The sequence below is a fragment of the Elephantulus edwardii genome, unplaced genomic scaffold (genome assembly GCF_000299155.1).
Source record: "Elephantulus edwardii isolate Elephantulus edwardi_28Jun2011 unplaced genomic scaffold, EleEdw1.0 scaffold00220, whole genome shotgun sequence".
Lineage (NCBI taxonomy): Eukaryota > Metazoa > Chordata > Mammalia > Macroscelidea > Macroscelididae > Elephantulus > Elephantulus edwardii.
The window spans coordinates 3556548-3580880 of record NW_006399970.1 but is presented as its reverse complement, the minus strand read 5'-3'; the positions used below and the strand labels follow the sequence as shown (position 1 = coordinate 3580880).

Sequence of the window (24333 nt, the reverse complement as noted above, 5' to 3'; positions counted from 1 at the left end):
CGAAGCCAATAACGTGACCCCTCCTTAAAAAAAAAAAAAAGCAAGTAAATCATTTGCTTAGATGTCTGCTTCACAAACACGGCTTTGATAAAGGAGTCCTGGTGGCATCTCTGATGGCCTACTGGGTGTGGAGTTGCGCTGCCAGCACAAAGGTGGGAGGTTCCAATCTACTATCAGCTCATGGGGGGACGGGGGACAGGACGGGGAAGATAGGCAATCTCCTTCAGTGCTCTTTACAGCCTTAGAAAATCCACCGGAGGGTCAGCTTCCAGTCATTTCCAATCGAGGACAATGAATTTGAACTACTAAAAGATTGGTGGTTAAAACGCATCTCACAGCGCAGCGGGAGAAAGGCCTGGCTATCTTGTCTCCATAAAGAAAATGGGCTAGAAAACCGTTAGGGGCAGATCTACTCTGTCACAGGGGATCCATAAGGGTTGACATCAACAGGATGCCACCTAACAACAACAATCATAAGTTCATAATTAAAGGACCTTCTGGATTCTGCGAGGAAAGGCGAATTGGGGCGGGGTTGAGGGGGTGGTCCTTGAGGAGGCGAAGAAACAGAAAGAGCGGGGAACCGCCCACCGAAGTAAAAGGTGGGGCGCTCCTAGGAGTTGGGCCAGCGAGCTGGGGAAGGAGAGCAGAGAGAGATTTCTGTTTTTAGTGATTGTTTTTCTTTGTAAAGTTTGCTGGCTCTCTCTTTAGAGGTGGGGTACCTCAGCTCTTCCTATCAATGCAATTCATTGCGTGGAGCCTGCAGGCCTAGCCGAACGAGGCCGCAGCCGGAACCAGCGCGCCCCCACCAGCACTCCGTTGCCAAACTTCCCTCAGCTCAGCTCTGAAGTGGGACCTCCTTCTCTGTCGCTAGACTCCTGCTCTTCAGAGAAACACCCTCATTCTTAACCCCTTGATTCTTTTTCAAGTAAAACCCAGAAAAGGCACAAGAGAAAGTCTGGGTGCGGGTTAGGATCTTTGCTAGCAGCCCCTGGGGCGTCCCTCCATCCCGGGGGTACAGGCCAGAAGCCCTAGACTGGGAGATAGGACCCGGAGACAAGACCCCATAGTCTTCCTCTGCAGGGAGTGGTGTTCTGCAGACTCGGGACCACCCAGGCGTCCGGGGAACAATCTGAGAGATCTTAGAACGACCCTTGGGAAGAGGGCGCCTGGCTCGCCCACCTCCCCTCGTAGCCGGGCCTGAGTGCCACAGACCCCAAACTCTGGAAGGCGAGGGCCTGTCGCACTGGGAACGGAGGGCGGATAGCTGGGTTTAAACCCGCCTATGAGCAGGGGAGGGGTGGGGGAGCAGGGCTCCGAGCCAGGCTAGATTTCTGGAAACCGGGCCCCGGGGTGGCTCGGCGCTCTGAGTTTATGTTGCTTTTGGCGAGGAGGCAGATGTTGACCTCTCCGCCTTTCTTAGGTACCCACTCATCGAAATCTGTCCCCAACCATTTGTTCCCCAGCGCCACCCCCCACCGGCGGGCTCTTCTCCCGGAGTGAGCTTCCAGAGCCTCTAAGCCAGCGAGAATGTCACACATGGAAACCTTTAGCAAATGTTTGTTAATGATCATAACAAAGGCATCATTCAAATTAGGCAGGTAATTACTACCAGAAGGACCACTGGGTGCTCGCAGGCTCATCCCTTCTCCCGGCTTCAAACTCTGGAGGAGTTATAGCCCCGCACCCCGGCCCTGCGCGCTTTTCTTGGGGCCCCTTTGAGCCGCTCGGAAGCTGCCATTTGTGGGCGGGGATCGCAGCGGGCTCTGCTTTGGGGCAGGCTATTTCCTCGCTGCAAAGCAAGTCTTCGTCGCCTTTTTCTTTTGCCTCTTGCCCTCTTCGACACCCAGAATAAAAATCCGGGTCTCCACTTTTCCTTAGTAATAGCGTGAAAGGCAACCCCAACTTTGCCCCCTTTGATCCCGCTCTCTGATTTTTTTTTTTTTTTTTGATTGGCTAGTCTGTTGATCATCTCCAAGCATTACGGTATCCTGTTAGCATTCCGAACAAGGGGCTGTTCATCTATTTGCCTTCAATGATTTCCTGAAGGAACATGTGGAAGTAATAGCGGGCCATGCAGTCACGCGAGCTGAAGATGCACAAGAGGCAGGCATGCAGAAGGGCCAGGGGAGTGGGGGCCTCCTGCCCAGCCGCAGGCGCCCTCCTACCAGCCTGACACCCCAAAAATCTCGTCCTGTGGAATGCAGCACCGTGCGCCCTTTGCAGTACTTCAGCGCACCCTCCCGGTCCGCGAAGAAGGTGGTGGCTCTCCAAAGTGCCAGGCTCAGTCAGCCCTGCCTCTCTGGACGTGTGTGGATGGAGGCTGGGGACAGGGGATAATGATCACCCGTACTCCCCCAACAAAAGAATTCAAAATTAGAGCTGGGAGCCGAAAGCACTCCCCTCCCCCGATCTAGCTCAGCGTAGGCCTGGTTCCTGGAGCATCAGCGCCCCCTTTCCCTCGTGAGTGGGATCGTCTCTTCCAGTCTCTGTCGGTTGCTTCGCGCGCCCTGGGCGCTTTGGGGGTCCTGCTCTCCCGGGGCATTCGTAAAGTGCAACCCAAGAAGGTGAGAGAGTGCGGGTGGAATAAAAATGCACTCTCTCCGAAGATGCAGGCCCGAGGAACACAGTTCCCCAAAGGCCAAGCTGTGCCTTTTTGTAGTGACAAAGACGCCTTGCCCAGGTAACCCCCAAAACAAAGGCACAACGAGGTAAGTGACTCCAGGGAAGTAAAGATTGTTCTGCGAACTATCCAAATCTACGCAGACCCTCCACTCTGTCTATCCCCTTTCAGTCCGCATCTGCTAAAACCCCATCATTGTCATATTGGATTCGAGTTGATATAATTAAAAGATACCACGTTCAAAATTATGCTACCCTTGGAGACCACCCCCTTCAGTGTGACCAAGAATTTTTCTTGAAAGGTATGTTTCTAGATGCCAGATTTATATTATGTCTGGACAGTAATTTCATGTTTACGTGGTCTTTTTCTTTTTCAAGAACATGCAAATCAGTAAAAGAGTTTAACATCCTTCACTCAAGAGGCAGACTCTCGTTTTGCAAATGATGAGCAGTGTATATTTTCAAGAAACACCTCCCCCCAGAACATCAACTCCCTCTTCTACCACCTCCACCCCATCTGGTCGACCTCTCCCTGCCTCCCCCCAGCCCAGTTGTTGTTGAAGTCTTGTGGTGGGGGGTGCTGGAGCTGGACCCCTGATTGCATAAGAGCAGAGGGAAGGCACAATCTGGAGACTGGGAGAGTCAGAGCCTAGAGTTCGAGGGAAACTTTTATTTTGAAGAGTCCAAAGGGGGGGAGGGGCTTCATTTTCTGACAGCTATTTACTTCGAGCAAATGATTAGTTTTAGGATAGACTATAACATTGAATCAATTACAAAACGCGGTTTGGGAGCCCGTTACAGTTGGAGCTAGAGGGAAAGAAACAGGAAGGGCACCGCGCGGAGGCTGTGGACACACGTTTTTACTTCATGTGTAGGATTTTCATTTTGGATTGACATAGGAGGCGAAGGTAAGAGAGGAGGGAAAAATGATTTTTTGTTTGTCATGGAAGTCCATCAGACTTGGAAGCTGGAAGAAGTGAAGTAACACTATTCAAACTTTGTGAGTTAAGGGAAAAGAAAATTGGAGTAGAATTCCAGCAGTGTGCCCAGAGAATTTATTCTGAATAAACTCTCGCTTGGGTGGAAGATAACCATAGAGTTACAAAGTTTAAAAAAACACACATTTTCCAGACCTATTTTTGAAAGCAATGTTTTTCCTAACAATCATATGGCCTCTCAGAGAGTTTGCTTAGACTTACATTTTTGAGGTTTCTTTTGGGGGTGGGGGAGGTGGATACTGAGATGAGCACTGAGTAACCTTGTGGGTGAGGGCAGAGGTGTTTTGCCCTCTCCTTGGCAATGAGCCCTGAAAGTCGACAGGTTTTTTTTTAAATGAATATTTTCATTCCTTGGCTATGGTTTTGCGGGACAGCACTGCAAACTGCAGTGTGGAGCGCGGCTGGGGAACTTTGGGAAGAGGAGACAGGGCGCGAGAAAGGGTTTGGGGCGCAGGAGGCGTTAAGGGCTCAGCTGGAGGAAGGATGGGGCTGCACATGGCGGCTGCTGAGCGCGCGTAATTACTGGACGGCGCTGCGCCTGGGCCAAGCCGGGTCCAGGCTCGGCATAAGTGCGGCGGCCGCAAGCCGAGCTGAGGGGACGCAGGCTGGAGCGCAGCTTTGGGGGCGCTTGCGAGAGGAGAGCGGGCGCTGGCCCCGCTGTGCGCAGGGGTTGCGGGGGCGGCAGCGCGGACGCGCAGTCTGGAGTAATGACAAACACATTTGGCCTCAAGTGAAGAAGTCGTCGCCTCGCATTCCAGCAACTGGGATTTGAGGAATTTCGAGCCGCACTCCGAGGGGCTCTTATAGTGCGCGACGGGGGCCCCACCCCCACTCGCCCTGCGCTCTCGTCTTCCAGTGGAACCGATTCTGCAAACCCGAGGCTTTGCGGCCGGCCAGCCCGGGGTCTCAGGAAGGAGAAGGGAAGTCTCTGGACAAGTAAGCCAATTTCTTGTGGGAAAGGAGCTTAGGATCCTACGGAACAGAGGGACTTGGTTCCAGGTAAGACAAAAAAGTGGGCGTTGCACCCACCTTTCGGCTTCGGCCGGCCCCTCCACCCGCGCCCAGGAGCGCGCCGGCCCCCCCTGCGCGGCTCCTCTCCCGGTGGGATGCGTGGCACTCGCCGGCTGCACGCGCGCCCAGCACTGCTCCATCCCCCTTCAGTCCACTCTCTTTGCTTGCCTCCTCACCAGCTACGAAGCCTCGCTCGCCTCTTACCCCTGCAGTCTATCCCCTTGGAAATCGACTTTTACTTGAGAGCTTAGCTTTCAAGGGGAATTGGCCGCGTTCACTTGGCTCGGAAACCTGGGCTCAACCGCTCTCTTCCGAAAGAGTCTTGGCTAGCTCGGAGTGAAAGAGGGAGTGTGACTCGGTATGAAGGAGCCAGGGGCTCTGCAGCCGCGCCTAGGTGTGCGGAAGCTGAGGGCAGGCCTGGCCCTGAGGCTTGCCTGGGAAGGAAGTACTGTCTTCTCTCCACTGTGCATCTCACTTGCAGCCAGAGCGTGCGCTCCTGTACCTCGCCCAAACTTTAGGATGTGTGGAAAGAGTGTTTGGAAGAACTTACCACTTACTTTAGAATGCGGGGGGGGCGGGGAGGGGAGGCCACCGAAGACTACGGGAGAGAGAGCATGGATGGCCCCTTTCAGGTCCAGGTTGCTCAGCGCCTGGCTCGTTCCTTGGAAAAGCCCTGCACAGGGCGGTATGGGAAATAGCTTTTTTGGCTCTGTGGCCGAATTGCTCAACATTTTGGACCGTTTCGCTTCGCCTCGCCGCGGTCGCTCCCGACCAGAACTTGGCAGTTTTTTTTTTTGAGTACTGGAATATCTGGGGTAAACGAGGCACAACAGTCCACAGCTACACCGTGAGGACCAACACCCTAGAACCTGGCTAGCTAGAGGTCCGCAGGGGTGGAGAAAGGGGCGTGCACATCTAGCCCGCTAGGGTTTGGGATGTGGATTTTGCTCCTTTCCCCATCTAATCGACCCTCATCCAGGCGCTGTTGCATTGCGCCCCTCCCTCCCCCCCCCATCCTAATGGTGAAATTGCCCTGCTTGCCCTTGCAGGGAAGGGAAGATGCATTAATTTAATCCCTGTTTCAACCCTTGCTTGAAGACCCTTGTACTGCCTTGTTCTTGGTTTGATTCAAATGCAGCTAGATTTTAGGCCTGGAGTACAGTGGGAGAGAAACGGAGAAAAGGTGGTAACAGGGCTCAGAGGACGAGTCTATCATTGACACCTCTCTCCTTCATATGGCTGGGTCTTTTACCCAGCCCTCAGACCAAAGAGGACCTGTTGCAGAGCGAGAGCTCCTGGCTCTTAGCCCCCAGGCAGGCCTGGGGAGGGGTACAGGGGAGGGGCACTGGGCCGGGCCTTCCAGCTGCAAACGAGTCTGGCGCCGTGGCGGGCGGGTTTTGCGCCTCCTGGGGACTGGACGTGGGCGGCTCCCAGCGCCACGCCGGGACACGTCCCGGGGACGTGGTCACCAGCGCCTTCCTGCAGAGCTGGACTCCCTTGAGCCTCGTGGGCGCTGAGACGGAGTCACTTGTCCCGAGTGGAAAAGTAGCAATTCTGGGAGACAAGCTAAAAAAAGCTGGCTCAGGAGCCCAAAGGTGCGGCTCTTTACGGGTCTCGCGAGTTCGCGCGTGGCACCGGTCGTAGGGAAGAGTTTGTGGACTCAGTCTGGACTCGGGGCGCGAAGGTCTCGGGACGATTTCTTCTGATTGTCCTCTAGTTTGGGTGCTGGACTTTTGTTTTGGTGACTCGGCCGCGTTGCCTTTTGTTTTTCATAGAACGCCGAGCCAGCGAACGGTTGAAAAAGTCGATTGGAGGAAGGAAGAGGGGCGCTTCAGTTTGAAGCACTTCCACCCCTGCTTTCCCACTGAAGCTTCCTGCACAGCGCGAAAAAAGGAGCACAGGAGAGGGAGGGGGGTGGAGAAGAGGCCAGAATCGGAAAAAAAGTGGCACCCACGAAAACTAGGCTCTTAAAATCAAAGTGGAGGGGGCGCAGCCTCCGGCGGCCTCAGGCTTTCCGTGAGCCACAGCCGCGGCTGTGCGTCTTTGGGCCCATAGGAGGCGCTGGCGCAAGGCTGTAACCCTAAACCCCCCCAGCCCGGCCCCTTTCCCTCCACCCTCCCGGGCCCACTCTCCACCCAGCCCGGCCCCTTCTCAGGTCTCAGACGAAAACAATGCAAACGCTGAGCGTCTGTCCCGAGGCCGGGCTGTCGCTAAAGCGCTGAGGCCACAGAACGGGGATCGAGCGTCATCACTACGAACTCCCAGCTTCGGAGCTGCGGGAGGGCGAGCGATCGACGCGGGGTTGGTGTGAGTGTGGCGGGGCCGGCGGGCAGTGTCGGGGCGGCACCTCCCCAGCCAAGGTGTGCGGAGCGGCGGTCCCCGCGGCGCTGTCGGGGACCAGAGCCCCCGCGGCTGGCCGGGAGGATCCGCGGGGCTGCGGCGCCCTCTAGCGGGCCCCGCGCCGCCGCTGTGCGCGTTCCGCCAGCCCCGGGCGGTCGGCGCCACCACCACGTCGTCGCCTCGCAGCGCGGGGTCCCGGGGGACCCTGAACGGAATAACCCGGCTCACTTTTCTCCCCACTTGTGGGGTCAGATAGAGGGCCCGTGTGGTCCGGGGAGATCTAGTGTGGGCGAGAGGGGAGCCGAGGTCTTGGGTCTGGGGAACGAAGGTGGGGACGTTGTCATCAAATGAGCATGGGAGGGTGGAGGCGGAGGGGAGCCGGGGCGCTCTCGGGGGGAGCTGCCGTCGACTTTGTTGCCCAGCTCTTCTCGGGAATCCCCCCCGCCGCGCAGGCGGCCTGCTTCTGTTTGTTTGTTTTATGACCCTGCGTTATTGTGCAACGGGCCACAGTCGTTTCCAATCAGCCTGAGGTTCCCCGGCTGCGTGGCCGTCGCGTCCCCCGCCCGCCGGGTTTATGAGGGTTGACAATGGCCTGCGAACCTCCCGGGGCCGCGCAGCCCAGGTGGCCTCCTCGCACCCGGGGACCTCCCTTTCCCGGAGCGTGTGCAATAACTCCCCAAGGACCCCGCCTCTGGGCGGCCCCTCTGGGCCTGGCGGCCGCTCCTGCCTTGTCCCCGAGGCCAGAGCCCGGCTGGACGGCTCAGGGTGATGCTGATAGCGGTGGCTCCCTCGGGACCTCTGTCTCCTGAAGCTAGAGGAGACTGGGGCATTCTTCTTCTTCCACCTACCCCCGTTCTTTCTTTCTATTTAATATTGTGTTTGAGGAGAAAGTTGACACAACAAATTAGGTTCCCCCTAACATGTCTTTTGACAAGTTCTGTGCCTCTGATCGCAATCTTCTCAACGTGTCAGCGTTCTCACTTCCATTCTGTTTGTTCTGTTTCCGGTGTTTTAGCTTCCCTTCCGCAGCTCCCCGCCTTTCTCAGCTTGGCTTTTGGGCAAACGTTGACCCCTGGTCTCCTCCTGTTAATAATGGTTTAAGGGAGCACATCACTTACTGGGGCATCTTACGTATTTCATGCTCCAGTCTATGATTTGGGTGGAAGGTGACCGGCAGAAATAGCGTCAACGCCAAGTTCAAAGAGTGTCTTGGGGCGAGAGTGTGTGTTTGTATATCTCTCTGTCTCTTTCTGTCTTGGGTTCTCTCTGTGACCTGCATTTTTAGTTTCTTTTTTTCTCTCTTGAACATTTGAGGATTGGTCGAAGTTTTTCTCCCTTCGTATCGGAAACTTTCTGTGGTGTCCCTGGACAAAACAATGGTGTTGGCTAGCCGGGCATCATCTCGCTTCAGGTTAGAAGAGGCCGTGGCTCTTGTAGGCTGTTCTAGACTAGTTTCTTGGAGCCTCTGATGTCTTTCTTTCTGTTACACCATTGGTGGAGACTAAGTTTATATTTGAGGTGGAAGATTCTAGCATTTCAGTAGTGTTTTTCCTATTCCTACCTTGAGGGTTTTGAATTGAAGTCACAAAATCGAAAAACATGAACTAAGGAAGAAGTTGGAAATTTCATGTGGGACTTTATTTTTGCACAGAACCATTTATTTGCAGCAAACACCGGTTGCACGTTCTCGGACCAACACTTCCATCTGCTGGTCATATTTAGAAACTGCAGTGACCGGCTGTGGTACTTCCTTTGAGGAGGTTGGAAGCAAATAGTTACCACAGGATGCGTTTTTTCGTCAGGCTTGGGCAAGTAAAAGAGAATGAGTGTTTTGTTTTGTTTTGGTTTTGTTGTGACACTGTGAGAGTCATTGGATGGGAAACATATGTTTTGTGGACCTTCGTGTTGTTTTCATCCTGCTTGTTAATCCTTTGCACAAAGTACTTTCTAACAATTGCTGATTCTCAGAGCAGATGGCTGGAAAGTAGGCAGGTATTTGCGTTTGTTTTTGGGTGAGGAGGCCGTGTGTGTGTGTGTGTGTGTGTGTGTGTGTGTGTGTGTGTGTGTGTGTTGGGGAGGAGGAGCTTGGTTGCTAGTAGAGGCCAGCTGAGTGACAGTCGAAAGGAAGTGTCACGTTTGTCTCCTGTGGTTAAGTATCTGGTGCAAGGAGAGGAGAAAGGTTTATGAGCTTAGATGGTGCCATAAAACCCTCCCATGTAAAAATGCCCCAGCCCTCCATTCACCCCCCCCCCCAGACTGTCTGATGTCACTCAGGGTGATCAAAACAACAAAACAAGCACGCTGGGTGCAGGGACACACCCTCTGGGGAACATGGAGAGACTTTGTGGCCACTCCATCCAGAGTTGAGATTGAGTAGAACATTTTCTCTGTAACAGAGCAACTGACAAGCTATGCAATTTTCACAGTTAGAATTAACTCAGGAGGGCTGAAATTAACCGAACCTCGGAAATCTGAAGCTTGGAGTCGCCAGTGGTGTTTCAGGCTGCGGGTCTCCGATGGCCTTTAATCATGGCAGGGTGGGGTGGACGCCTATGGCTTGGTGATGGGAAGTGCGTGCTCTGACTTTGTGGCGATGTGGCACCCTTCCTTCTCCTGGATACGGGATGCTCCTGGCTCTTTGTTTACTCTCCCAGAGAGCTTGTTGCCTTGGCTGGAGAGTCACATTCAGTGGCTCTTCACTTGTGTTTGCAGAGAGCAAGATGGTGGCAAGGTAAAGGAAGAGAAGAGTAGGAACAGCAAATGTGTGATTTTCTGTGCAGTGTTGCTGCTAGCTCCTGTGGAATAGGCGCCTGGCTCCTGGTGACTCTTTGCACAGGGAAATACTACCTGGGCTCGTGTTGTCACAGTAACTGATTGCAGATCAGACAGTTGTGATCTATAGGGTTTTCCCAATTTTTTTCTTTTATTTGAGGGAAGTTTAAAAAGAATATTAGTCCTCATTTATTAATGCACAGTTTAGTTTATAATATTAATTACAATTGACTAATGTAATTGATTATAATGTCTGGTCAACCCCTTATTGTTGATTGCTTTCTGCCTTTATTCAACTTTTCTATTTATTAACTTTTAGTCTGCTCTCCCTTCCTTCCTAGTAACCATCTTATAGGGTGGTCACTGGCTAGTTTTCAGAAGTTGATTGCCAGACCTTTCTTCCTACTCTCAGTGGGGCAGTTCTACTGAAGCTCTTTCAGCATCACTGTGACACACAAGCTTTAGCTGAGAGACAGAGGGTGTTTGCCTTTGAGGTGCATTCGTTAGGAATCAAACCTGAGTCCTTATGCATAGAGACTGAAAATTCCAGTTCTGAATCACCACTTCGTCCACGGAGGTAGCAAGGGCATAGGAGTAGACTATGGGATTGGGTCAAGAATCAGGTTCAGATCCATCTCTCCACTAGGCAGGTGATGCAGGATGAATAGCGTGACCCTGGGGCCTCGCTTTCCCAGTGAATGGAAGCTGCACATAGCACCTCTGACATCCCTCTTGTCTAAAACCTAAATGTTTCAGTTTTAAATTCAATAGCCGCAGTTCACAAGGAACTTTCAGTGAAATGATGTAATTTATTCCTTATAGTGACCCAGTGGAGCTGTGGTGACCTAGTGGTAAGAAGTTGTGCTGCAATCCCAAAAGTATACAGTGCATGCGTTTCAAATCCACCAGCTGCCTCTCGGGAGAAGAATGGGCAATCTCCTCCCATTCGATTAAGTGCTTCTGAAAACCTGCCGAGTGTCAGCTGTGGGTTGGTTCTGACAATAATAACTCAGCAAAGGAACATAAGCAAAAATTGGAAGGAAAAACTTTTGTCATTAGGTTCCCTTGGGTAGGTTCCAGCTTCTGGAGGCCATGGGTACAGCAGGGAGGAAACGTGCCTGTTCCTGCCATCCTCTGGTTGGGGGGCATGGTGAAGATCACAGGGGGAAAATGCAGCTTCTCTAGAAGCTAATGGAACTCTGGTGGCCTAGTGGCTCAGGAGCTGCACTGCCAATCCAAAGGCAGGTGGTTCAAATCCACCAGCTGCTTCGCAAGAGAAAGAGGGGCAGTCTCCTCCTTTGCCATTTCCAGTCTCTGAAAAGCCCCTGGAGGGTCAGCCAAGAGTCAGTCCTGTCGCTGCAGCCAGGCCTCAGTCCAGCTCGTTTAAGAGCAGGCATAAGAGGACAATGATTCTTTATATTTTATTAAAATTGGGAGGGTAAAAAAATTCGTAACAAAAGTATGTGCCATTTCCACGTTTGATTGTTTTTTAAGTACAACTCAGTGATGTTAATTATATCCATCACGTTGTCCAGCTGTCACTAGAAAGAGAAATGATTTTGCAGAAATGTGTTGTTCCTCCCTGCTCAGCGATTTGTCCTGGGTGACAGTGCTCTGTCCCTTGGAATCCGGAGCCCCTATCACTTATGTTTTCACTTCTAGCCTGTGGACAAACTCCGGGATAAGGCACCTGAAGGAGGATGAGGGTTTACTCTCAGAGTACAAAGGCTCTGGGACTGGACAGGTGGACTCCTGGGGGCTCTTGGCACAAGATCAGTATTCAGGAGAAGCTTCCTTCCTTTCCGTTGCTTTCCCATTACCTCTCTGTGGGCCAAACACTGTAATTATTCCCAGGGAAATTGAGTTACAGATGAGTCATGACACGAAGCGCCACAAACACGCCTGGGTTTGCAACCAGGCGAGCCCTGTTATCAGGGCAGGAACTTTGAAATCTGCAGCAAACACATGTTGATCCTCAGCCTTCGAGTGGTTATCGCTCACACGGAGGCCCTGTTTTCATGGCCCACTTTGTACGTGGGTCAACTAATCCTCGCTGTCAGTGGGTCCCTCGTATCTGGACGCACAGAAGGAAATGCGTCCAGGCCTGTCGGGGCAGAATACTGCACTGAGTTTGTGCTGTAAAAGCCATGAGTGCAAGCCCGGGAACACTGTAAAGATGCATGGTTGACCAGGTCTGAAACACAGGATATAAAAGTGATAAAACACAAGACATCAGGCTGGCTCTGGAGGACTCCTTTGAAGTGTTGGCTAAGTGGATTATCAGAGGGAGGTTGATAGTTATATGCACAAACTCTTGCCCCATGCTGGCTGTTAATTTCGGTAAGTCAGGCTGGCCAGCCACCTTTTGATAGAATCTTCGCGTCCCTTGGGCACAGGCCAGGATCCAGGGAAGCCACCAGCCTGCAGCACTGTGGGAGATCATTTGGGTCCTTAGCATTGTAGCTGTGTTTTCCACCCCCGCTGGGGTGAGCCCAAGAGAGAAAACAGGGCCCCCACTTGTATTAGGAAATAGGGGTGGAGGTGGCATGATAAAGCTGAAATGCTGACCTTCCCTTGAGTGAGGCCATATGGTGGAGTGAAAAAAGTACAGCTTTTGCATTACACAGACCTTGTGTGGAAATCCTGCTGCTGTGTGACCCTGGGCAATTTGCTAAACCTCTCTGAGCCGTGACTGCCACTTGTTAAAATCCAATAATGCCTAATGGAGCAAGTATGTGGAGCCATTTGGCTCAGTAAATGTTGGGTTCTTGTTCTTTCCTTTAGAGAGAACAGAATAGCACGTCTTTGTCCAAAATAAACGCCCCATTATCAGCATCCCAGCTCTCATTCTCCAGCCTCTGTTTTCCCAAAGGAACTGAACGAGGTGGGAAACTGACTCCTGCCAGTGAGCCACCTTAGAACAAAGCGCTGCATGATCAGATGCGGATGGAAAGTGCACGCAGGCTCTTATACACACCAGAGACTTAAGGAAAACAAGAACTAGGTATTCAGACACTGGATTCCCCCCTCCCCTTTCTTTTTTGGACAGTTTACTCCAAGTAATGTCCACAGTCTCCTAATTTCTAAGTATTGCCAAAATAGAAAGACCACAAATGGATGGCTTTAACAAACAGAGGTGGGATAGCCAGCATTTAGGATGCTGGCAGGCTGAGTGCAGGAACAGGCTTTCTCTCTGCTGGTTTTGGGGGAAGGTCCTTGATTCTTTTCACCTTCTGTGCCCTTGGGCTTTGAAGAGCCACATGGCATCTGTCTTTCTCTCTTGCATTTGAACCACCAGGGATGAGTGGTGACCTTTGGGTTCGCAGCACAGTTCTGTGCTCTGCGGAGAAAGCCACGAGAGTGCTGTATTAGTTAACTTCTGTGTTGCTGTCACATGACATCAAATCAGGACTGACTCTTGGCTGACCCTCCAGGGGCTTTTCAGAGACTGGAAATGGCAAAGAAGGAGACTGCCCCTCTTTCTCTTGCGAAGCAGCTGGTGGATTTGAACCACCTGCCTTTGGATTGACAGTGCAGCTCCTGAGCCACTAGACCACCAGAATTCCATTAGCTTCTACAGAAGCTGCATTTTCCCCCTGTGATCTTCGCCATGCCCCCCAACCAGAGGAATTTAGTCACTCTTTCCCATTTCCTCTCCTCTTTTGCTGCCTTTATTGCTCCTCCCTTTCTGACTGTGTCTCAGATTTTGCATGCCTCGTTTAGCTGGATTCTCACTTATGTTTTCTGTAATAAGCCCGGCTGGGAGCCCAGGTCTGGTCCTGATATGTGTCTCTGTGTCACCAAAGCAAGAAACAACAAAACCCAAACTTGTCACTGTGGAGTCACTTCTGACTCACGATGACTTCTCGTAACAGAGTTGTTGTTCTTGTTAGGTGCGCTTGAGTTGAGTCAGACTCAGAGTGACCCTCCAAACAACAGATCTGAACCCTGCCCTATCCTGTGTCGTCTTCCTTATCCCTGACACACTAGAGCCCATTGCTGCAGTCACTGTGTCAGTCCGCCTCACTGAGGGGATCCTTCTCTTCTACTGACTCGCAGCATGATGTCACTCTCCAAGCAGTAGTCAATCTCCTTGCAAAGAGACTGACTGGAAGAATTATTCCCATTACCAAGAAGGGCGACCCAACAGAATGTGGAAATTATTGAACAATATCATTAATATCACGTGCAAGCAAAAGACTTCTGAAGATCCTTTTAAAATGGCTAGATTTAAGCAATTCTAAATATCCAACACAGGTCATTTAGTCAAATAAATCATTCTCTCTCCCAACCTGCATTAGATTTCATGGAAAAATTATCTACACACAGAATTGAGTTAAAACAAAACATGTTATAAGATAATAAACACAGTGTTTTTAATTGTATTCTAAAATATTTTGTTAACTATTTGTATATACCCCAATACATACATATACAATCTCCTAACATAGAAATCTACACATCAACATAAAATCTGAAGTGGTTTTTTTTTTTTTTTTCCAAATGGCTTCAACAGTATATTGTCAGAGAAGTGCCAGACGTTAAGGCTGGGTTTAGAAGAAGGCATGGGCTCAGGGATATCATTGCTGACGTCAGATGGATCCTAGCTGAAAGCAGAGAATACCAGGAGAATGTCTAATTATGTCTTATTGACTACCACTGAGAAGAACGGGAGTCCCAAGACACTCAAAGACGCTCATGTGACAGAGTAAAACAGCACAGACGGTTTTCTTGGCTCTGAGTTTCATGGAAACAGATTGCCAGGCAATTTTGCATGATGCCACAGTGGGTGGGTGGGTGGGGTTTGAACCAGCAATCTTGAGGCTAGTAGTTTAGCACAAACTGTTTGTACATCTTCTAGGGGTGGTGGGAAGGTCAGTGAAAAAACGCCCACTCTGAATGTCCCTTCAGCAGGAAGAGAATTTATTTCAAGTACCTTGTTCTACGGATGCAGAGGATGTGACCTCATTGTGTAGCAAATCACATTGCAAGTGACAGCCCTTTCAGAGTTAAAACAGCTTTGGTTGGAAAGTTGAGAAAATACGTATGTTTATTTCTTTGTGTTTCTCATGCTGGTTTTGAGCATTCTAAATGGACCTGTTTGCTTGGCCATGCTCCAAAGCTATAAACATGTGCTTTTCAGAATTTGAAAGCGGCCTGTAATCGCAAACGGTTTTCAGCGTCACATGATTTTGGGGCTCCACCCGATGATCTGGTTCTTTCTTACACATCTTAATGATTTTTACTGTCATTTGTTTTTAATGTGGTAAATACATAAATAACAAAGCTGTTGACACTTCCCCAGTCTCCATATGCATGCTTTATTGGCGTTAATTACGCTTCTCATGTTCCTGAGCATCTCACTTTAATGTGTGTTTAAGCTACACACATTAAACAGAGACATTTTGGAATGAAAAAGATCCTCTAAATACTTCCTATGGTGCAAAGCACAAAGAGACCTAACTCATAGGTGGTTTTATAGGCTAATACTGTTTTCTGTTTGGCTTTTCAGTTTGCTGGAACGATGGGGACTTCCCAGCGGGCCTTCCTCGTCCTAGGCTATCTCTTCACAGGTAGGAGTCTCAGCCCTCTCTGAGTTCATTGTTCTGGGGAAGCCCTTGCTTTCTAAGATCTGAGCACCTCAGTGGCTTATGTTGTTAGGTGCCACCGAGTCAAGTGTGACTCGACAGTAGCGACCCTATGAGCCAAAGATCTGAACCCTGTTCTAACAGCGCCATCCTCACACTTCCTGACACACAAGAGCCCAATCAGCAGTCACTGTGTCAGTCCACCGAGCTGAGGGTCTTCCTCTCCTTCACCGACCCTCCACCCTTCCCAGCATCATGTCCTTCTCCACTCCTTGCAACATGCCCAATGTATGTGAGGTGAAGCCTCATCATCCTGGCCTCCAAAGAGAAATCCGGCTGTACCCTCTCCGAGACTTATCTGTTCATTCTCTTGGCTGTCCATGGGATGTTCATTGCCCTTCTCCAACACCACAGCTCTGTGTAGACAGAAAAAAAAAAGCAAAGAGAACCAGAAAGTTACAGTTGACTAGCTTGATCACAAACTTTTCAAGGGACTTTCAATGCTTTGCACTCATGCTTTTGGAAGAGCGCCCTCCTGTGGCAGTTTTTATGTATGTATATTGACGAGGAAATATTCCACAAGTAATTAAATAACTCTTTGCTGTGAGTGGTAACCAACTCATAGCTGACCCTTTAGTGGATTTGCAGAAATAGTAAATTGCATGGGAGGAGATTGTCCAACTTTCTCCCAAGGAACAGCTGGTAAATTTGAACTTACCTGCCTCTGGGTTGGCAGCGCAACTCCTTAACCTCTAGGTCACCAGAACTCCCTAGTGTTAGTATGGTCCGGATTCTCCCACAACTCTCTTCTTTTTCCTGGGATACAGGTTTGCAGAAGTGGATCAGATGAATTCTGAAACGGTCAAGGGAAAAAAATAATAGGAAACCATACTAGTGTTAAGTGGAAGATGCTTAAATTGCTTGCAAATCTCAGAGTCACGCTTTTCCTTGGAATCTAATTGACAGACAGATGTTTGACTTATTAACCCTTTCCCACCAGCAGGGTGCCATCAGAGTTCAATAGTTACTGGAATGTCACAGATTTCACCCAGGTACTAGTTCATTACAGATATTCAACATGAAAGCAGTACTTTTCCAACCTGAGAAATTAGGGTAGCCCTTAGTTACACATTAGTTAATGTCTTCAGATCTTATCTGCCTAGGTATGGTGGGTTTGAACCAGATCAAGAACTTACTGCTCTAAACTCCACTAAGGGAGCTCTTGTGCCCTACTGGGTAAGGAATTGTGCTGTCAATCCAGAGCCAGGCAGTTCGAATCCACTATCTACCTGATAGGAGAAAGATGGAGTTTCCTGTGGAAACATTTTACTGCCTCTTGGCGTGGGGATGGAGGGATCAGCTAAGAGTTTGTTCTGACTTGAAGGCAGTGAGCTATCCACTGATTGTATAAACCCCATCTACATCAATAAGAGCTTCTGTCCTAACATGCTGCAGGGATAGCAGTAGTCAGTGGTCGGAGCTGGACATGATTCCCACAACAGGCTGCAGGGAATAATCGAGACCATTACTCAACAATTAAATAAGCCGTCATGTCACGTTTACAAGAGAGGAGAATGAGACTGAAATTTCAAGTTCTACAGTTAACTTGGAGTTTTCATCCTAAATGGAATTGCTTTTCAAAAAGACTTACTGTTTTTTAAAAATATGCAAACCCACAGGACCCCCACTGTGGTGTTGGGGGGGAGGGGCTCATTAAAGAGATCAGGCTCGCCAGAGAGTGTGGCCAGAAATGGGAGAGGTGTTGTTTGAAGCACAAATTGGCCTTGTTTGTGCTTTGTCCCTGCAGCCTGCTCCTCTGGGCGCCCCTCCTGTTAGTCACTGAGAGAAAACTCTGCAGGGAACGCGGCAGTAAAGCTGCCATATGTGCTGAAGCCTGGGTCTTCCTGCGATATTTTATGGTTACACATAAGAGTCTGAAATATGGAATTGGAGTCAGACATCCTCGACTCGTTTGAGTGCCTGGAGGAGTGATGATGGGGTGCCTATGAGGGGGCCTTTTGTGGCTTCTGGAGCCTTTGCTGAGCTCGCTCAGCAGATGCAGTGGCTCTTATAATGGGGGGCCTTTCATAGGCACCCAGGCTAACGGATTTTTGCATAGATCCTGTCATTGTTCCGAGGAGCGGCTTCTATTGCTCCTCTCATTTCTCTGGATGAGACCTTCCCTTGTGGCCACATCCTATTCAGAGCGTGTTTCCTTTTCCAGGGCCCGGCCTGATACTCTGCCAGCTCTCCTTGCCCACCATCCTCCCGAATGAAAATGAGAAGGTTGTGCAGCTGAATTCATCCTTTTCTCTGACCTGTTCTGGGGAGAGCGAAGTGAGCTGGCAGTACCCTGAGTCTGAAGATGACAACGTCGAAATCCGAACTGAGGAGAACAACAGTGGCCTTTTGGTGAAAGTCCTGGAAGTGACTGGGGCCTCAGCAGCCCAGACGGGATGGTACATTTGCTATTACAACCACACTCAGAAGGAAGACAGCGACATTGAAGGCAGGCGCATTTATATCTACGTGCCAGGTGAGTGGGTAGGGCCCTCCGGCCAGGTGTATATGTCTGTGACTTCCACCTCTCATATGCTAATCCCACTAAATATTTAAGGTGAAAACTCAAAGTTTTATAGTCAAGGCTTGTTGCTATTGGGTCAGAACCCTCTGGTGGGTTTTCTGAGGCTATAAATTGCCCAGGAGGAGAATGCCTATCTTTCTTCTGAGCAGCAGCTGGTAGGTTTGAGCCCTGAGGTGGATGTAAACTTAATGCCAACCAGGCTCCGAGAGCTCCCTTAAGGTTTATAGTAGATTTGGAAGATACAAGAGACAAATGGGAAAGATCTGATGTAAAAAACAATGTATTCAGTTCAAACTTTGTAAATAAGTCAGTATAATAAAAAACATATTTTGAAAAAGAAGGTATACAAAATGAAATACTATTTGTAATCTTTTTATCAAGAGATGTTTGTTGTCAACTCTTCGAGCTGTCTTACTTTTTGGAATTCATTTTTATGATCTCATGTCCCTTGGCAGGGATATTGGGGAGGGTGTGGAAATCTGAAACAGATTCATTTGTATTCAGTTTGGTTATGTTTGGCAAGTGAGGACTGTGCGTTTTCTGTGGGTCAAGCACTTAAACACTGTGTTAAGTGCTATAGTCATTGTTGCTAGGTGCTGTCGAGCTGACCACAGCTCACCGTGACCCTCTGAACACCAGATCTGAACCTTGCCTTATCTGGCACCATCCACACAATCTCCACCATGCTCCAGTGCACTGTGGTCGTCGCTCTGCCGGTTCATCTTGTGGAGGGTCTTCCTCTCTTTTGCTCATCCTCTACCTTCCCCAGAATATTAAGTAGGCACATGTTAGTTAGGTAGGCCTCATTGTGGAATTGCAGTTCATTATAGTTGTTTGATAAAACCATGGTAACTATATGCTGGATTCATTATAAATATATATTTACTCTTGATGAGTTTGCAGGCTTTTTCCCCTTTTTAAAATTGGTTTTCAGACAGTAATTACTTCCTGCTTCATTTTATAACAATAATTACCATTGTAGAGAGCTCTGGAGGTCTAGTGGCATGAAACGGCTGCAATCGCGAAGGCAAGCAGTTTGAGGCCACCAGTTCCTTTACAGGAGAAGGATGGGCAGTCTCCTCCCTTGTGACTAACTGTCAGAACCAACCCATAGCTGACCCTCCAGTGGTACACAACAACTATACGATTTACTGCCTCTGAAAACTCGCTTGACTCGCTAGAACATAGCAACAGCAACAGCAACAGAGAGTTGATGCAACTTAGGTTGATACTATGTGTGCCAGAGTAGAACTGTGTTTTGCAGAGTGTTCCTGGTTTTCCAGGAATGAAACATCAGGGTTTTTTCCTAAGGCACCAAATCTGGACTTGAACTTCCATCCCTTGGGCTAGCAGGCAAGTGTTTATATTATGCATGAACTTAGAGATGAAGCATGCATGCAGGAGATTTATTAGAGGAAAAGACCTATGAGAGAAAATGAGAAGGCCTGCATTGCAAGTGTGTTGCTGAGTGAAGCAGAGAGGGATGAAGGGTGGGGTGGAAGCACTTGCTGCTGTTCAGGGTAAGTAAGACCAGGCAAATCCAGAACCCAGAGAGGATGACTGTTGTCATCCACAAGGTCTTCTAGGAAGGGCCTTCCTTAGAGCCCTCTCCACTCAGTCATTATCAGGAAGCAGCCCTGAGTGGGGTGGGTGGTGAGGAGACATGGCATTGGTGGAACATCTGTGATGAACTTCAGAAGCAATACCTTTGGACAGTTACACTGCAGTGATTAGAGGAAGGTTTCCGTTCATTTGTTATTTTTAAACATTGGTGTTGCTGTGATTCTGAAAACTACACTGTCAGTATTTCAACTATCAACAGGGTCACTGTGGTTGGCAGGCTTCGAAGGAGCTTCCATACTGAGAGAGGCTAGGAAATTGGGCTTGACCACCAGCTTCTGAAATAATACGCCCTTGAAAACCCTGTGACTAGTAGTAGAACATTTTCTGATATGATACTAGAAGGTGAGTCCCTTGGGTGAGAGGAAGGCATTCTCTAGGACTGGGAAAGAGCTATCTTGAACAAAGTAGAATCTACCTTAATGGCATTGATGGAGTAAAGCTTTCAGCCAATGAAGACGCTTTATTTGTGAACATTGTACGGCTCAGAATGAGGAGAAACAACCCCTGGCATCCATTAATAATAAGAACATAGGAAGCATGAATCTAGGAAAATTGGAAATTTTAAAGATATGAAACACATAAAGATCGATAACCTGGGCATCAGAGAGCTGAAAAGAATCAGGATTGGCTATTTTGCATCAAGACAGATCTATCATCTACTATGTGGGGAATGGTACATTGAAGAGGTATCGTGAGGTACTCAGGAAATGCCAGGAGATGTGATAAAGATAAGGTTTACACCTAATCAGACCAGTGCTGATTGTGATGGTTTTTTCTGGCTCTGCGTGCAACCCAAAACGTCAAGCCCACTGCCATGCAGTCATTTCCAGCTTAGACTAGCACAGTCCAAGAGGGCTTCTAAAGCTGTAAACCTTTATGTGCTCAGGCTGCCTCGTTTTTCTCTCCTGAAGTTTTTAGAGGCTTCTCATGTCTGACTTCTTGTTAGTCATTGATTGGTTTGACTGTGGTGCCACTAGGGTTCTTGGATGTATGTGTCAAGGTAAAATAAATGTCTAATAAATTATGTTTTGTTGTTTGTTTTTTAAACATTCACAGACCCTGATGTACCCTTTGTTCCTCTGGGAATGACAGATAGCTTAGTCATCGCAGAAGAGGATGATTCTGCCATCATTCCCTGCCGCACAACCGACCCCAACACGCCTGTCACCTTGCGCAGTGGCAGCATGGTGGTTCCGGCCACCTATGACAGCAAATATGGCTTTAATGTCTCTTACACCTTGGGGCCCTATGTCTGTGAAGCTACCATCATGGGGAAGACATTTCAGACCATTCCTGTTAATGTGTATGCTTTAAAAGGTACTCTCATCTCCTCTCCTTTTCTTAAACAAGATCAGCAGGCCAAAAAATAATACAAAAAATCAGATGTGCGTACTATTGCAAAGATCACAGTCACTTGTGGTGGAAAATTTGAATTCCGATTTGGGAACTTAGGACCCTCCCTTCACCAGACAATGTTAGGCTGACCTTTGGGGCTATAATAATATGGTGCTTAAAATGATTAAAGGCATAAAAACTTCCCTACTTCTGTATGACTTCATGTTTCATCAGTTGACTTACAGTTGACACTGTAAGGAATTATTTTCTTCCATAAGCATCTTCTCACATTCACATTATGTTTAGTGTCACTGAGTTGAGTACAACTCATAGTGATCCTATGAATAACCGATCTGAACCCTGTCCTATCCTGTGCCGTCCTCACCATCTCTGACCCACTCAAGCCCATTGCTGCAGTCACTGTGTCACCCCACATGGTTGAGGGTCTTCTTTGTCTTTGCAACTCCTCCATGTCTCCAAGCGTGATGTCTCTCTTCAAAGAATAACCTCTCCTAGCAACATACCCAAAATATGTGAGATGAAGCTTTATCATCTTTGTCTCCAAGGAGCAGTCTAGATGCACCTTCTCTAAGACATACCTGTTAGTTCTTTTGATAGTCTTCAGCACTCTTCTCTAACACCATAGTTCAAAGGCACCAATTTTTCTTTTGTAATTCTGAGTCATTGTCCAGCTCACAGATACATAGCAAGTGACTGAGAAGACCATGGCCTGAATTAGATGCACCTTAGACCTCAAACTGACATCATAGAGACCAAAGATTCCTAACCATTTTGTTGTTGTTGTTAGGTGCCATTGAGTCAAGTATGACTCATAATGACCCTATGAACAAAAAATCTGAACCCTATTCTATCCTGTGCCATCCTCACACTCCCTGACACACAAGAGCCCATTGCAGCAGTCACAGTGTCAATCCACCTGGTTGAGGATCTTCCTCTCCTTCTCCGACTCTCCACCCTTCCTGACCATGTTATTGTTGATTGTTGTCAAGTCAAGTACAACTCATAGTGACCTTATGAACTAAGACTAGAAGCCTTTCTATAACTACTGTAATTTCTCAAAGTTCATGGAGTTACCAGGAGCATGTTGTGTAGGAAGTGGATGCCACTCCTGCTTCCTGACCATGTTGTTGTTGTTGTTGTTACGTGCTGACGTCCTAAATACAGATACACATCCATGGGGGTTGGATGCCTGGATTAATTTTAGTAACTTAAGGCAAGTAGTTTTGCTTCTGAGAGAAGCTTAGAGGTGTCGATGCCATCCTTTTGATGTGCACGGTGAGTGTGAATGACCAAGTATAACGCATGTTCAGGTCAATATCTGTTTATTGACCACTTCCTGCATGCACGTGCAGGCATGCAACAGAAAGACTGTGCTGTTGTTGGTGTTAGTAAGGGCTCATTTTGTCTCAGGCTCTGGGTTAAGTTCTGGGAAAGTAGTGATGGTAACCAGGAAGTAGAATGAGAGAAAAGAGGAGAATAACTGGTAGAGTAGGACAAAAGGACCTTCAAAGAGTTCCACCCAGTAAAGGTTAACTTATTGAATCAGTGCAGACATGCATCATTGGAAGTGATTACAAAGCAAGAAAGCCACACTGGTCCAAGTGTTCAGAGGAGAGTGTTCAGTTGCACGGGACTGATTGTTGCTGCTTTTCGTGTCTCCGCATTATACATAAACACATCACTTGCTGTCAGGTTAACTCCAACTCCCAGGAACCCCACGTGTGGCAGCAGAACTGTCCTCCACAGGGGTTTCAGTGGCTGAGTTTTAGAAGTGGATGTGCAGGCCTTTTTTTCTGCCAGATGCCTCTGAGTGTATTCAGATTGAGCAGTTCACTGGGAGAATCTTTTGCACCACCAGGAACTCTGGTATAGCTCCTTGTTGTGGAGTCATAGCTGTTCTTACAGCAGGTTTTCCGAGGCCGTAAACCTCAAGAGAGGAGATTACCGGTCTTTCTCCATAGCACTGCTGGTGCATTTGAACCACCATGGAGATACCACCTTTGGGTCAGCAGGGCGACTCCCAGTGACACCACCAGAGCTATTTCTGTGTTAACAAGAACGTGCCAGATTGAGTACACCACTCAGAATTAAAGATTTCAAGATAGCAAAACTTTTGTCTTGAACAAAGTGGCTTGCTTATTATTACACACCACACACACACACACACACACACACACACTCTCACACACAGAAAGAGAATTCATTTTCTATTAAAAACAATAAAACTAAAAATCTTATTAGATTCTAAATATGCAGTGGTTATTTAGGTTCGTATGCTTGTTTGTTTGTTTGCTTTAATAGCAACATCAGACCTTGACCTGGAAATGGAAGCTATTAAGACCGTGTATAAGGCGGGGGAGACCATTGTGGTCACGTGTGCAGTCTTTAACAATGAGGTGGTCGACCTGCAGTGGACTTACCCAGGAGAAATGGTAGGTACCTTCGAGGCTCATCCCTGTGTGTAAAGAGGTTCAAAAGGCACATATTCCAGGAGCATCTGTCATTGATGGGGAACATCACTTGACCTTAATGCCTGTCTCTAGAATGGACATAAATCTGTCTTTCTTGGACATAACGCAACCAGGGTGCTTCTTTTTTTTTTTTTTGTTTTTTTTTTATATGCGTGTACCGTCAAATTGGATCTGACTGGTACAGGAGGCGACTGTTCCTCCTTCTTCAGCAGAGCATCTGGTGGATTTGAACTGTGCACTTCTGGGATTACAGTGCAGTTTCCTGCCACTAGGCCACCAGAGCTCGCCCAGGGTGCTTCTTAGAAGCAAAGTTTCCAAAGCTGAAAACTGCTCAGGAGGGAATTGTTCATTTCTTTTCTTTGCGGAGTGGCTGGTGGATTTGAACTGCCAGAGGCACAAGGCCTTTGGGTTAACAGCACAGTTCCCTATGGACTAGGCCACCAGAGCGCCCTACAAGATCAGTGGATTGTAAAATGTTCTGATTGCTGAGACACTGCTTACATCTCATGTTCTTAGCTTGGCCACCCTTTGGGTTTTTAGGCATGTGATTGTGCTCATCTCGTCTCTCCTTTTTCTGAATCCTCAGTATCCCGGCTACTGTGAGTTCTCATTCTGCCCCCGACCTGCCTGCTTTTTCTTGTCTTGACCCACCTGCAATGAGCAGTCTTTGCTTTTGTCATTCAGCAGAGATTCAGTGATGCTTCCTAAGCCTATAGCGTTGTGCTAACGACAGGTGCCTGCTCAGAACGAGAGAGAAACTGAGTCTCTCCCTGCGTCTCTTAGCCACTGCAGAGTCCAGAATTTCTCACTCATTATTATTACTTATTGTGCTGAGGGAGTGCTGGTGGCTTGGTGGGTCAGGAGTTGCACTGCCAACCTAAAGGCAGGCACTTTGAATCCACCAGCTGTACCATGGGAAAAAGACTGAGAATCTCTTCCTATGAGTTTACAGCCTGAGCATCTCCTCCTGT

At 48.6% G+C, this 24333-nt stretch overlaps 1 protein-coding gene across 1 annotated transcript in view; it reads left to right on the top strand.

Annotated features, from left to right (window-relative positions):
* Nucleotides 1–15258: 15258 nt before the first annotated feature.
* The window catches only part of PDGFRA (platelet-derived growth factor receptor, alpha polypeptide), a 50647-nt gene continuing 41572 nt past the window's right edge, over nucleotides 15259–24333 (top strand). The window contains exons 1-4 of the mRNA XM_006898089.1: nucleotides 15259–15313; nucleotides 17553–17864; nucleotides 20592–20852; nucleotides 23193–23323. Of these exons, the coding sequence (XP_006898151.1) occupies nucleotides 15265–15313; nucleotides 17553–17864; nucleotides 20592–20852; nucleotides 23193–23323 (753 nt within the window). The 5' untranslated portion in view covers nucleotides 15259–15264. The remainder of the gene's footprint in view (nucleotides 15314–17552; nucleotides 17865–20591; nucleotides 20853–23192; nucleotides 23324–24333) is intronic.